We start from the raw sequence: 14471 nt of genomic DNA, 5'->3' as shown, positions 1-14471 counted from the left end.
GTAGGGTACAATGTTAGGAAATCTGAAGCAGGAAAAAGAAGTTTGTTGCTACCTGTGCAAGCTTTTGAGAAGAAAAGGTAACAGTGGATCATTTTGTGTCAGCTTCCATTGACTTCAGTGAAGCTGTGAGTGGCTGAGGCCCTGCAGACCAAGAGAGAATTTGCCTCAAGGCTTGTTTCTGTGACTTGTTCATGTACACACTAATGATGGATCTCTGGCAAAAATAGTGAAGGTTTTTCATTACTATTATACAATGTCAAATTGATCTGGGTTGCTATTAGCTCTGTGTAAACCCTGCTGAAGAGACAGACAACTAAATCAGTGCCAGATTTCTGATTTAATACTGTTCTTGTGCCAGTGCATTACTTCAGCTTTCCTGCGACTGGTTTTTGCTGAGGGGCTGCCTGTCTTTATCTAAATTTCTGTTGTGTGGTATCTTTGATCTTTTTTTCTGAATTACCAATTATTTTTTTTGAGATGACTTACAAATTTCCATAAAACTGTGGGATTCTTCATTGATCCGTATTTGAAACACCTGGATTTGTTTTCTCTGAGACTTAAAAAGTATCTCTCTTCTAATAGGTTGGTCTTACCAAAGTTGTGGGTTTTGCTGAAGTCATCATACTCTTTCTTGAGGGTTTACTCTCAATAACAGCATCTTCATTTAGGAGGTGACAGTGTAATAAAAATGTCTCAAAACTGTTTTGATTCCTGTTAAGCTGCTTCATGAGGTAATGTAGATGTAAAAGCTTTCCTAAATACTTCAAACATTGTATGCATACAGCGCTTAGGATGTGTAGGTTGCTGTTCTATCAGCTCGTCTGTACTTTCTCTTCTCTTCCACTTACTGAACTGGCTGTGTTAACCTGTATACTGAAGTAAATTATAAGGGGCAGCTTCAACTGTGGTCTTTCTTAGTGCATTTTGGGACTAGTGTAACCAGACCAGTAATGGTAAAATGCAATTATTGTAAGGTTATTCTCAGCAAACATAAAGAGTTTAGGGACTGCTCACTGCTTATTGACCACTGTGTGAAAAATACAAAGGCAAAAAAGCAGTACATCGCGCTAGATTGTTAAATCATCAGCATACTGTTCATTATTTTGATGCAGGTTGGATTTAAGCCATGAATTAAAAGGATTCAAACGGGGTCTGTTTGATCCAGTTAATCCAGTACCCTAGTTAGTACTTACATTTTTTTGACTGTTTGAAATCTAGCTACCCGAAGCTCTTTGAAATCTTAGTGTGGATAAATTTTGTACTGTTGCCCTGGCAAAGACTTTTGATTCACTAAATTTCCCTTCCGGATTAAAACCTTGGTAATTTATACCTTAATTTTAGCATCTTTTCAGCGCGAGGGACAAGATCCAGTCCCTCTGATCTGAGTTTCCTATTGTCCTTTGTTGCAGGTTGCGAAGATGGTACAGTCCCCTCTTGTGTTGCTGCTGCTGGCAGACTAGAGTTTGAGAGCTCATGAGATTGGTTGCTCCTGCACTCACTATTCAATGTTTCAAACTGATCCAAGGAAGTAACACTCTCCTCTTTGGAGAGGCCATAAAATGCATGTTATGAATTGTCTCTCCTTGGTCAATGATAAAGAAAATGGGGCTATTCCAGTTGCAACGGGATTAATGAACGAGGATACGACGACAGCACCTCAGCTTTCTCAGCCTGCAGCACCGCTGCCCCCTCCACCATGTCCCCTCGCAGGGGCACCCCCAGCCCCTCCACTCCCCCCGGGGGTGCCGCCACCACCACCTCCACCCCCTCCACTGCCTGGGCCAAACATACCTCTGCCTCCACAGCTGATGAACGGGCATGACAGCCATGGCAAAAAGAAACGGATGCGGAGCTTTTTCTGGAAAACCATCCCTGAGGAGCAAGTCCGTGGCAAAACCAATATCTGGACGATTGCTGCAAGACCGCAGTATCAGATTGACACAAAGACAATTGAGGAGCTTTTTGGGCAGCAGGAAGAAATCAAGCCCCAAGACGTCCGAAGTCGGTCTTTAAAGTCTTCATTTAAAGAGACTAAAGAGGAGGTAAGAACTGAAGTCAAACCTCTCTTTTAAATTTACATCATGCTGTGGGAATTGGTGTGAATTCTCACTTGCCTCTGTCATCTTCTCTCTGCCATGTTTCATCTGTATGTCAAATTTGTGTTGATTTGAAGGAGCGGGAACCTCTTTGTTCTTAGTGGCACAGATTTGTTGTTGAAGGAGCTAACAGTGTTTTATTTTAACTTGCTAAGTGCTGTGATTTCATCACCTGTTAATGTAAATAAGTGGAGGGAGCTGAAGGCATCTGTGTTCACTCATGTTGGATAGCTCTTGAGTTTTCGGTGGAAACATGAGTGCATTGTAACTTTTCAGCTCTTCCACTGTGTCTGTTGTGCAAACAAAATGTTCTACGTGCGAACATGAAGCAGGCAAGAGGGAAGAGAATCCTATTGCAAGGGTTAATGCTGTATATACCCATGATGCCCTAGAGGCATCAAGGAAGGGAAGTACCACTGTGACCGTTTGGAAATAAAACATAATATAGTGGCTGGGGGAATTTATTATTTAATTGAGATAATTTTAAAGTTTCAACTTCCATAAATGTTGCTTTCCTGCTAATGAAAACTTTTATTTTATCTACCCTGCTTTTCTGAACACTAAAATAACCTTCCAGGAAGGTTTGAAGGTTGTTACTGCTTTCTGTTCTTGAGGCGAGAAGGTCTATACCAAGCACTTTCAGGTTCAAACACTCCCCAGTGAACTGCTAAGTAGCTTTTCTAGTTCTTAGATCCTGATTTATAGACAGCCTCTTTGTGAAGCCTGAATTGAATTGTCTCAAGCGATCATTCTGTGAAGTAATTGGAAGGTTGAAATGTAGATTTAATCACCGGTGTGTGTCTACATACGTGTTAGCTAGTAAACAAAATACAGAGGGCACAGGGTTAAGAGTTGTAACGATGCATCAGTTTTTACGAAGTAAATAGGAGCTTGAAGTTGATGGTGTCTTGCAGGACTTGGGAGATGATGTCAAAGTAAGATCGGCAGGGACAAGGTCAGAAACTGATGTACTGATAGTGTGCATGTTGTACATGGACTAAAATAAGGGGTTTAAAACAGCCGTGTGTATTGCAGACTCTGAAACCCTGACATCGGGAAGGAGTAATTGGGGCCATTGTCAGAGGTAGTCATTAACCTCTGTGCTGTTTTCAGGCTATGTTCATCTTCAAATCAGGGTTGCAGTGAGTGGACTTCCTGTGCTGCATACAGATGTACACAACTCCAGCCCTGTGTGTTTCCTTAGCACCTCCCCCTTTCAGGACTGGTGTGTGGTGAAGATCTGGTTATAGTAAAAAATGATGATGAGTTCTATAAACTGCCCCCAGCGTACAGTAGCAGAGCAAACCCCAGCATGCTCCAGAACTCATACATTTTCATGCGTAGCTTGAAACTCGGCATCCTGGTGAGGTTAAGAGCAGTGTTGGGAGATTACAGTTACAGGCCTGCAAAACAAGGGTTTCTCCAGGATACAGTGCCTTGGAAACAAAACCCTGCCTTGCTACAAGCCAGTGTTTTTGTGCATCTGCCTCCAGCTGATGTGGTGCTCCAGTGCATCTCCACTGCTTGATGCCTGTCCACCCTGGCTCAGGGCTCGCAGGGTTCCATAGCATATGGTAGGCAGTGAGACAACAGGACTTGCCTCTGAGTTACGCTACTTAAGTGACAAAATGTTCGACTCCATTGCTAAGCTGTCTAGAGCATGCCACAGCAGCGTGTCAGGCAGCGGTGAGCAATTTCTGTGTGTGTTAATGGTCTTTGCCTTACCAGCTGCTTAGCAAGGTAGGAAGGAGATAATCCTGAAGAGCTATGTGTTATTGGAAGTGCGGAAGCACAGATACGCAACAGCTCACATGCTTAACGTTACTGCAGGCGTCACTCAGCAGGAGTACGGGCATTTGAAGCATAAGCAATGCTTGTTATTTCCGTCATTGGTGCTGTCAGCTGCTGCTCACTTACTTTAATGTATGATGGTTATCCTCAGCTCACTATACCTACGGAGGTTGAAAGGAGTTTGGGCAGGCTGAGATACACAGCATCTGTGTGACCTTGCGAAGAGCATGTTAGCATGGGGCTGAGGAAGCTGCAGTTCTGTTCCTGTCTGTGTCATTGCCCTGGCTTCCCCCTTGTCCAGGGAAAGCTGGACAAGACACTTTGTGTGTCAGTATCTCTGTTCCTTTTGTGTAACACACAATTGACTTTATAAAGTGCTTTGTGGTCTAGCAGTGAAAAATGTTCTTTGGAGTTTAAATAGTGGAATTGGTCTAGTTGGTGCAGTTATGTTAACAACAAATCTTCAAGACAAACTCAAGTGCATAAATTCATGTATCACCTAGATCGAAACGTGAAAAAGACAGCACATGTCCAGAATTGCATGGCCGGAGAGTCTGCTATTCTGGCTCAGCACGGTTCTCCTTGGTGTGGTGGCATAGCTTCAGTGGAAGTGGTGAAGAGTGACCCTTTAGCCAGTGTTGAGCATTCCCCTAGGGACTGTGGTAGAGATAGGGGTTTAGTACCTTCTCCAGAGACCGCTGTTGATAAGGAAATCATGAACAGTTTTGGAAAAAGCTCTCTTTTCATGTAGGAGCTTACAATACCACATGTCCCTTTGATGTATACAGGGGATTTAGATGCCCAGCACAGGTTAGGTGCACTTAACATTATGATTATAACAGAAGTCCCTTTGGAGGCCTGAGTCAAGCTCCTACAGCAAATGCTTTCCTTTTTGTAAACAACCCCTCGCCAAACCCTTAGGAGATTAATTAACATGTTTCCTTGACTAAAGGCTTAATTTGCCCTATGGTTTCATGCAAGTTGAGCCTCTGAAAAATTAGGGGTGTAGAGGTAAGTTTATGCACCAATTTACTTCCAGTACAGCACAACATACAGTCACCCAGGCTATATCTTGCCTGGCAGCAGAGTGGACAGAACAGCTTGTTGCCAGCCAAGTGAGCTGGTCTTGCTTTCTTCTTTGAGCTGCCCCTCTGCTCCTGTCCCTCACCTCCCCCCGTCTGTGCACTGCATCTGGCAGACATTGGACCCTCTGTAAACAGATTTAAGTAGCTCAGCAGAATGCTGTTGGGGTGTTTTGTTTGCATTCTATTGGAGTAGTTTTCTGGTGTTTTAGTGAGTTTTGGTGGCTTTGGGAAGGGTGCAGTGAATTCCAGAGCCTGTGCAAGAGGCTAGTGACAGAAGGCGAGAGAAGGAAGATGGAAGGGTGTCTCTTCTGTCTTCTCCTAGCCTTCCCTCTCTCCATTTAACCTGTGCTGACTCTGATGCTCATTCTGCCTTCTTGAGAGCTTGATTCAACCTGTTAATCCAGCAAAGGACTAACGCAGCAAAAACCCAATGAGATGAGTACCAGTACCTGCCTGAGGGGAAGAGCAGGCTAGAAACGTGACAATGGAGGATGACATGGAGCAGAGTAGCCCTGTAGTAAGCTGCTAGGTTCGCTCTGCCACACTGTGGAAGTGAATCTTTCCTCAACCACTCCAGGCAGTGTGTGTGGCTTGGAGAATAGAGGCCAAAATGTTAAACTCGGCAGTGTGGTTGTGTTGTAAGTGAAGTGGAAGCTGAAGCAGGAAGGTGTTTATAGCCTTCCTAACCTCCAGCACTGAGCCTGTGCCACCAGGTTGTTCCATGCTTGCTGTAATTTTTAAACCATGTGAAACCCCATTGTTTTTATCCAAAGAATACATGTAATGTTTTGCTTTCACAAAGTTGTCATAAATCCACTTTGTCATGTTCCTGTTCCTCATGGACAATCTCATGGCAAGAGACTCCTGTTGCATTTCTGCACTCACCACAAAGTCAATATTGATGTGGGGCTTCATGTGTCTCCCAAGACACTCCTTGATCTTTCAGGCTGATTGCAAGTTTGTGTCAGCATTCAGGAGTAGCTTTCCTCTTACCATCATCACAACTTCACCATGGTACTCAAGCTGAATTTCCCTTCCCTTAATACACTACAGCAGTGAATATCTCAGTGGTGGATGAACACTGGTCCAGCTGATGCTCTTATAACCCCACATGATGTGAGCCTGCTGCAGATTTCAGAAATACGCTGAGTTGAATACTGTGGTGATGAGAAGCAGATTCATGAGGCTAGGAAAGTCTGTGCTCTGTCTTTAATTACAGTCCAGTGTAACTTTCTGAGTCAAGAAGTCCAAGGGTATTATTGGTGGGCAGCACTTTAAAAGTCTCATTAGGTGGCAAACAGAGATTTGGAACAAGCTGTGCGGGCACCAGAGCTGAAAGTATGCAGAATAGAAGATAGGAGCAAACTGAGCAGAATTTACAAGAAGCTGGGGTAATCTTTAAAGGGAAAATAGCAACAATTTGGTAGGAAGTCGTATGCAGACAGCTTTCTGCAAGGACAAAATCAAATGAAAGCTCGGTGGGGAAGAAGAGTAGGCATTATGAACAGATGTTAAGGCCAAGATAATGAATCCAATGTGCAACTGAATGTGAGATGGAAGAGACTGTATTTGTGTGCAAGAAGTAGGAAGTTGTAGTTATGGAGTATCTGGCAGGTTCCCCTTTTCTCCTCCTCGCACTCTTATCTAGACACTCCTAGAAGGTAGTTAAATAATGACAGCTTTTTCAAACACTTCTGTTAATCTTGAAGTGGACACCAAGCGGAGGGTGACCAAAAACTGAACCATGTGTTTTGATTGTGTGCTTGAACAAGAAATCAGAGATAAAAATAGAGTTATACATAGAGCAAGAAGTGTGTATAAGGTCCTTGTACTTAAGAACGGCTATGACATTTTTATGTTGTACTGATAAGGCAACTGCAACTGTATATGTAGCCATCTGTTGTTTTTCTTCAAGGGAAGATGTTAGAAAAGTTCTCCAGTTTTGTTGTACTGTAAATCTGAGTTGTGCGGTGGAAACTGAAGGTTTACCCAACTGATGATTAGTCTTATTGTAACAGTTACTGTCTGTGTCTGAAAATAATATGTACAGAAGGTTGAATATGCTTTAAAAAAAAAACAACAAACCAAAAGCCACATCATGATGGCAAAACTTACAGTGCAGAGAAAATCGGAGAACCAGGAGTGGCCAGAGCAGTTGGAGACTGGAGCTGCAGTTTGAGAGGTCAGTGAGAGGTCCCTGCAGTAAAACATTTGAAAAAGATTAGATACTGCAGGAGGAGGGATAGTTGAACCTGTCCTATGTTAAGGGGCTTTTCCTTAGTGATCTGTTTGGGGCCTCTCAACTCCTAAGATAACAGGAGAATAAACCACAATCTGTCCTCTTATCTTGGTGTATGCTAAAACTGAAGGGCTTCAGGCTAGCAATCATCTAATTAAAACTAACATGCTGATAGATATATCCTGTGTTTTCTAGCCTTTGCTGGTTTCAGAAGAGAGGAAATTCCAAAATTTCACATAACTTTTGAATCTGATTCACTGTTTTCAGTAGCTGCAAAGGCTGTCTCCTGGGTGCATGTTGAGGATTACACATTAATCACTGTCACCAGCTGACTGCAGGCTAATTCAATTCTGTGACAATGCTAACATTGCGTCTATATATGTATTTCTAATTTGTGTCCTCTCACAGAGGTCAAGACACCTTTCCAGCTGCCAAAACGTCAAACATCACGAGTCCAACAGCAGTCTTGAACATCTGTGTGTACTGAGTTGGTCTGTTGCAGCAGTCGGGTGGCACTGTTAATGTGAAACAATTCTCTTGTCCTTGTAAATCTCATGACTTTTGTAGCTGTTATCACTGAAATAGCTGTGGTAAAATTGTAACCTTTAGGATGTGATTCACTAAAACAGGGCAAACATCTCAGGTTTGAACTTGTATGCTGGAAAACAGGAAGGAAAACTAGTATAAAAAACATTAAATATTTTCAAAAATTAGTCAGGGGGAAAAATTTAATGTCACGGAGGTTTCTTTGTCTCTTAATCTCCAGAATTGTACACATAAGATGATACAGCAAATCAACTTTATGAAGTGCGGGGAGACTGACTTTATTATGGGTTTCTGCTTGCAAGCAAGTGGATTTGAGCATTATCTGTCTCAGGTTTTGGTTCAAGATCGACTTACCTTTCCGTGGATCAGCGTGGCTGTTAGTTTGCATGTATGAAATCAGTAGTGGGTACTGACCTCCACATAGAATGCCCATCCACATTTGATACAAACCCTCTGAAATAAGTGGGGTTTGAAGTGTGGTGCTCGCTAACCATGTGGCCTTCAAATGCAGTACAATGTATTACTTGAGAAGCAACATTTTGCAGATGCAGCATTATGAAATTTCAAGAAGAATGTTTTTACTTTGTAATGAAATAAAGCTTGTCTTGATTCCTTCCTTCTATAAATGTTGCTATGGTTTTTGTGCTTCACTTGGAAAGGGCTGTTGTGGGCGTGCTGTGTATTTCCCTGGTAAAAGCAAGTTCTATAATATATGACTGTTGATAAGAAGTGACTCTGTGTATTCATTTGGCCTGAGATTTGGTGGCAACTGCAAAAAATTAGCTGTAACAATTTAAGAAATGATACCTGCATTATATGCTATTTTCTTAGGTATTGGTACATTAATCTCTCTTGCTTTCTCTCCCAGATTTCCATTTTGGATGCAAAAAGAAGTATGAATATTGGGATATTTCTCAAACAGTTCAAAAAGTAAGATTTGTTTTTTCCATGCAGCTAGTGCAAGCTATGGATGTGTGAAATTATAGTAGTAGTTCTCATGTTCTCATTATAGATGTAGTTCTCATCAAATTTATTGTATATTGTGCTGTGTTCCTTGTGGAGTTCAATATTCTGCACAGGTTTGTAGTATGTAACTACATTTCATAATCTGTTTTCTAACATGTTTAGTTTTAAGTGCCATTATGACTTAGCACCGAACATTTAGAGTTTGCTACTCTTGATCAGTTGAAGTGAGTTTCCAGGTATAGTTAAGGGGCATCCTTATACCTCATGTAATAAGGCATGAGAGCTGCTTTTCACTGGCTTCCTTTTTTTATAAAGAATTAATAGAAAGGGGTGAGGTGGGGAATTTTTCTTAAGAGCTAGCAGTTTCAGTGTTATCTTTATTCACTGGTAATGTTGCCCTTCAGTAATGGCATCATTGAAAGTGGTATTAGAACAGTCCTGCTGTGGACACTGCTACATAACCTCATTATAATTTGTTTGAGTAGCCCTGGCATGGGGTTTTGGTTCTTTTTAACTATTCACCTTGCAAGTGTTAGAAATGTGTATGCTCAATTGTTTTTTCAAGGTCTGCTGAATCCATCATTGAAGATATTTATCATGGACGAAGTGAGCCCTATGGTTCTGAACTGCTGCATGAATTTCTTAAATTATTACCAGAAGCAGAGGAGGTAAACACTGCTTTTACATGGAACTTATTTTTTGTAGAGTTTTACTGCCTGGGGTTCCGAGATGAAGGTCTGTAAAAGAGGAATCCCAAAGCCTTCCTGAGGCCAAGGGATGGGAAACTGCTGAGTGCAAAGGTTTAACATTCATTTGACATGTGGTATTAAGGTTGCAGTGTAGTCATTCCCTTCACATCAAGTAATTTCACTTACTTGTAAGGTGCTTTTTCATGAAAGTATTGATAAAGGTATTCTTGTTTCTCTGATGTTCCTTACGTTGTACCTTTTGTCCCATAAACATTTAGCAAGACTTGGAACCCTCCTGTGTGCTGAGGTGGGCTGGTGGTGGTGTCAGAGAACTCGGAATCAAAGTATATCCTAATGCAAATTAAGTTTTGCTTCTTGGCATCTGCCTCATGCTTTCCCACTGCAGTGCCTGCAAACTGAATATTGGTAGTCCTATGCTACTGTCTCTTCTCCCTTCTGGTTTGCTGCCTGCTTGGTGCATCTGGCATCTGTCCGCTCCCGCACCTGGGTCGTTGGGTTCCAACAGAACAGAAGGGTTACTGCACTGTGCAGCACCCATAGAATTTGCTAACATGGCTTAGTGTTCCAAAGAAGACATGTTAAGAGGCACAGAATTACCAGCAGCACCTTCTGCAATGTCCCCATACTCACCATATGACCAACATGCAAGTGCTGCTTTCTCCCAGCTCCAACCTTCAAGTCCATTCACATGATTAAAGATGTGAAGCTTCATCGACTGGCCTGGGAGCCCTGCTTAATGATGCAGAGTTCCTTGTCTGCTCACATACTTGCACTGAGCCATTTGTATGTACTTGAGAGAAATCTGTACCACAAACTTGACAAAATTAGCATTAGAATTGCTTGAGTGCTTCACATCAAAGTGATGGCTGAAACCTGGGAAAATTGCTAGTTAATGTCCACATACAGATCAACCTCAACACACATGCTTTACCACTTCAAGGTCATACTGTCAATACACTCTGTTTCCTTTGTGCAGCTGCAAACCTCAGATCCAGTCAACAGCAAAACTTGTATCATTTTGCTGTCGAATATATAATCCTAAATTGGGCTGCTTTTGCAGGGAATCTTGTAAAAACAGTATTGTGTTACTGTATTTGATGAATATACTTTTTGGGGTTGGGGAGTATCAACAGCCTGAAATGTAATTAATCTCAAAAAAAAATAGGTGACATAGTTCTGGGAGCTCAAAACTATTCCCCCTTCCTTCTTTATTTGACTTTCAGTACCTGCTCCTGTATTTGAACAGAATTTATCTCCTTCCTCTGAAAGAGTCAGAGGAGAACAGTAAAAGGAAGTGACTCCTAGTTAGCTTTGTGTAAATTCAGCAAATTAGACTGAAAGAATGGTGTTTTTTCTTCTGTTCTTATTTCTGGTTTAGATCTTGGTTGTTACTTTATGACAAGCAGAAAATCTTTCCAATAATGTACTCCTGTGTGATGTAAATGTTGTAATTCAGCTAGAATTGTAATGTAAGTTGCTGAATTTTATCAGAATTTTATCTGCAGTACTCAGCTAGATGCTTTAGATATCCAGTAGGTTCTGCTAAAAATGAAAAGTTATATTAATTTCCTATTAGATTTTTTGACAACAGGCCCCTCAAGTGGGGTGAGACACTTAAGAAGTGTTTTTAAGAAGACACTTGAGAAATTAATAGAAGAAATCATACAGTGCAGAGGAGTATTAGAAATTAAGGGGCATTAGATGTTAGATTTGTTGGTGTGCCCAAGGGAAGGTTAGAAAGAGGCTTGTTCCCAGTGTACAGGTATTTGTAGGTATTTAATTAGTTCCATGCTTCAGAGATCTCATTGCTGACTGTCAGGAAAGGGAAAGATCCCCTTTCCCTTTGTTATTCTCCCCATATTTGTTTAACTTCTTGGGAGCTTTCTCCTCAAGAGCTGGGGTGGAGGGGCAGGACAGGGAGAAGATCTGAGCGCTAGGGACTGATGCTTCAGCAGGGATGGAAAAATGTTTCAGTGCCTTCACGTCCTACATGCTTCAAGTGTTCAAAGAATAAGTGGGTCCAATAACCAATTTACTGCTGTGGCTCCTAAAATTTTAGTTTAGTCAGGTAAAATGTTCATTCTCTTTAGGAGCTTCAGAACTTTTGTTGTTCATTTTTCTCATTTTTTTTTGGCTGAAATATATGTTCATTGTTCTCCTTGTATGTCCCTTTCCTTTTTTGTTAGTTTATTGTCTGCCTCTTAGTCTGAATACCTAGTCCAAATACTTGGATTAGCGATTCGCCATTTGCTAAGGGGGAAGCCACCAGAACTATACAGTCCTTCTCCACAGGTAAATCATCCAAAATCACTAGAGAGATCAGATGAAGTGGTGTTACTTGTTCTGCTGTTCCCTATTCTGTTTGATGGTCCCTGATTTCTTTCTGATGTGGTGCTTGTATCACATGAGAGAACTTCGACAAAGTGTCATCGCATTGGCCTGTCTCTGCAGAATATTGTACCTGTCCTCATCAAGGGTTCCCTGAGATTACCCTTAGATACTTCCTGTTCTCCTGAAGACCTGCTTTGTTTTTGTAGGGGTTGAGAATTACTCTGGGCAGAGACTTAAGCAGTCAGATCCTAAAAGGTTGGTTGTTATTCAGTTACCAGGGCTAACTGTCTTGGTGTAACCATGGGTGGGCTTCTGCAGTATCTGTTTGTGTACACTTCTTTTCAGCAGCTCAGGTATTTACAGTCCCATTTCCCAATAGCACAGTTCTCTTACAGGTTGGAATGAGAGCCAAGTACTTGGCTCCGCCCCAGTAACTGCGTTTGGAGATGTCATCTACTTTTTCTTTCATACAGTACCATAAACCTTTGGTCTGTGAAAGTGCAGGGACGGGGAGAGAGGAGCACCATTCCTGGTCGTAACTGTACAAGGGGCAACTCTGGACCATCATGTTTCTTCTTTCTTCACCGGCAACCTTTACAGTTTATCTAGTGTGAATATTAACACTGGTGATACCAAGAAGTGTGATACATAGTCACGTTACCTGAATGTGCCCTGGTCACCGGTTTGACGTATGTGACATTTTACATAATCTCAGTCTATATTATTTCAGGCTTCTGATGGACATTCTAGTGTCTTTGAGATGGAACAGCTTTTTGACAGCAGAGGCTAAGTACCCAGGCTAACAAATAGATTTAACATCCATTGTCTTTAAAATAACCTTTTTGCAGTACTGTAACCATAGAATCATAGAATGGTTTGGGTTGGAAAGGACCTTAAGACCATCTAGTTCCAACCCCCCTGCCACGAGCAGGGGCACCTCACACTTGACCATGTTGCTCAAGGCTCTGTCCAACCTGGCCTTGAACACTGCCAGGGATGGAGCATTTACCACTTCTCTGGGCAACCTGTTCCACCATCCTCACAGTAAAGAACTTCTTCCTTACGTTTATATGCAGAAATAGGTCTCAGTGCTAGTAATTTTCTAGCTGTTTTCTATGAAAAATCTGAACAGCTATTAGAGCTGTTGGGATTTTGTGTATAAATGGCAAGTACTGGCTCTTTGGATGTTTTTGTCGAAGTGAATGAGGCCATTATTGAAATATTGGCACCGCTGCGATGTCTTTTGTCAACTGAAAACATTTGGGTATTTTCAAAGGTTTAATTTGAAAAACTTGACAAGTTCTTGAAGCTGGTAAATGTGGAGCTTGCTGCAGGGTTCCACTCAATGTTCAGGGCTCTGGGTGTGGCACCAGCCCAGCCATGATGTGGTTAAAGAAAACAGACCAAGAAAAAGTATAAAAATTCTCCATACATTAATAAGTAAGATACGATCACTGGTTTAGTGTAAGCCATGTTAGAAGTCCTGCAGTTTGTACCTTACTGTGGTTAGCAGTTTTGTAAGAGGAAGAAATGCCTATTTGGAATCTCCTCTGCTTCATCCCTTTTGCAGCTCGTGTGTTGGGTTTTTTTTTTCTAGGGAGCCTTTGTCTTTACTGAAGCAATCACCTTTTCTGCTGTACCACTTCTAAAAAGATTCCTAGCTGTTTCTTAATGACACCCTGTTAAAATGGCTGACAGCTGTCATTTACTGACATCTGACCAAAGCAGAGGAGAAGCTTTATTTTGCTTTTATGTGCTATCATCACACTCTTGAGCAAGCCCACACTGGTAAAAGTTGAGAGAGTCCAGTGTTAAATGAGCTGGAATAGCTAGAATTTGTACTTTAAATACATACAGAAAGGAGCGTATCATAATGCTAATCAGCTTACCCACACACATGCACGCCCAGGTTATCAACACAGTGTTTTAACTTCCTTTATAATGTCTGATGCCTGTCCTTTGCTCATATACTCTGTTTTAAAACCCTAGTCATCTGTCACCTGCTTTACTGGAATTATTTCTGTCTGTCAGCTCTACCCTTATCAAACCATGTTTTTGTAGTTAACTGCCCCGTCGTTTCCTTAGCTAGTGCTGTATGTGGCTACATCCGTCAGTCTCAGCTTTCATCTCCTGCTTCCTTCTTCACCCCTTTGGTAGCTGCAGGTTTTTCTCCTTTTCTTTTGTATCATTTGCTGATAGAGGTTTGCCACTGCCCAGGCATGTGCCCCATGGTGCCTCCCCACCTAATATGTTACCTGCTTTCCCACGTGCCCTTGTAGTTGGATACCACTGTGAAATCTTTTGGGATTTTGGTATTTTTTTTAACTCTCTTTCTTTAGTGTAAATTCTCCCTGAATGTTTGCAGTGGTGTGGAAATAGTAATAAAATAATAGTAATATAATAATAGTAGTATGATAATAGTAATAAGATAATAGTAATAAAAAGAAACCGAACATCAATGGTGATGTTTATTCCTCTGGATTATTGCACTTGGCTTTACTTATTCATCTATAACCTGGGGAATACTTGACTTATCAGAATGCAGGGAAATACTTAATTACAAGCATATATAGGGATGAGTGGTGTAGGGATTTATACTCTTCAAAGATCCTGCATAGGAGTGCAACATACCTATTTGATGCCATAAAGTAAAATCCCACTATTTGTAAGTAAGTGCTGCTGGTAGCTCAAAAATAACTGAGAACTG

At 41.5% G+C, this 14471-nt stretch overlaps 1 protein-coding gene across 1 annotated transcript in view; it reads left to right on the top strand.

The window, feature by feature from the left end:
• The first annotated feature begins 1559 nt into the window (after positions 1-1559).
• The window catches only part of FHDC1 (FH2 domain containing 1), a 30317-nt gene continuing 17405 nt past the window's right edge, over positions 1560-14471 (top strand). The window contains exons 1-3 of the mRNA XM_010017164.1: positions 1560-2042; positions 8626-8687; positions 9289-9391. Of these exons, the coding sequence (XP_010015466.1) occupies positions 1560-2042; positions 8626-8687; positions 9289-9391 (648 nt within the window). The remainder of the gene's footprint in view (positions 2043-8625; positions 8688-9288; positions 9392-14471) is intronic.

Source organism: Nestor notabilis, unplaced genomic scaffold (genome assembly GCF_000696875.1).
Source record: "Nestor notabilis isolate BGI_N333 unplaced genomic scaffold, ASM69687v1 scaffold4896, whole genome shotgun sequence".
Classification (NCBI taxonomy): Eukaryota; Metazoa; Chordata; class Aves; order Psittaciformes; family Psittacidae; genus Nestor; species Nestor notabilis.
The sequence above is the reverse complement of the archived record's forward strand: the minus strand, read 5'-3'. Positions and strand labels throughout refer to the sequence as shown.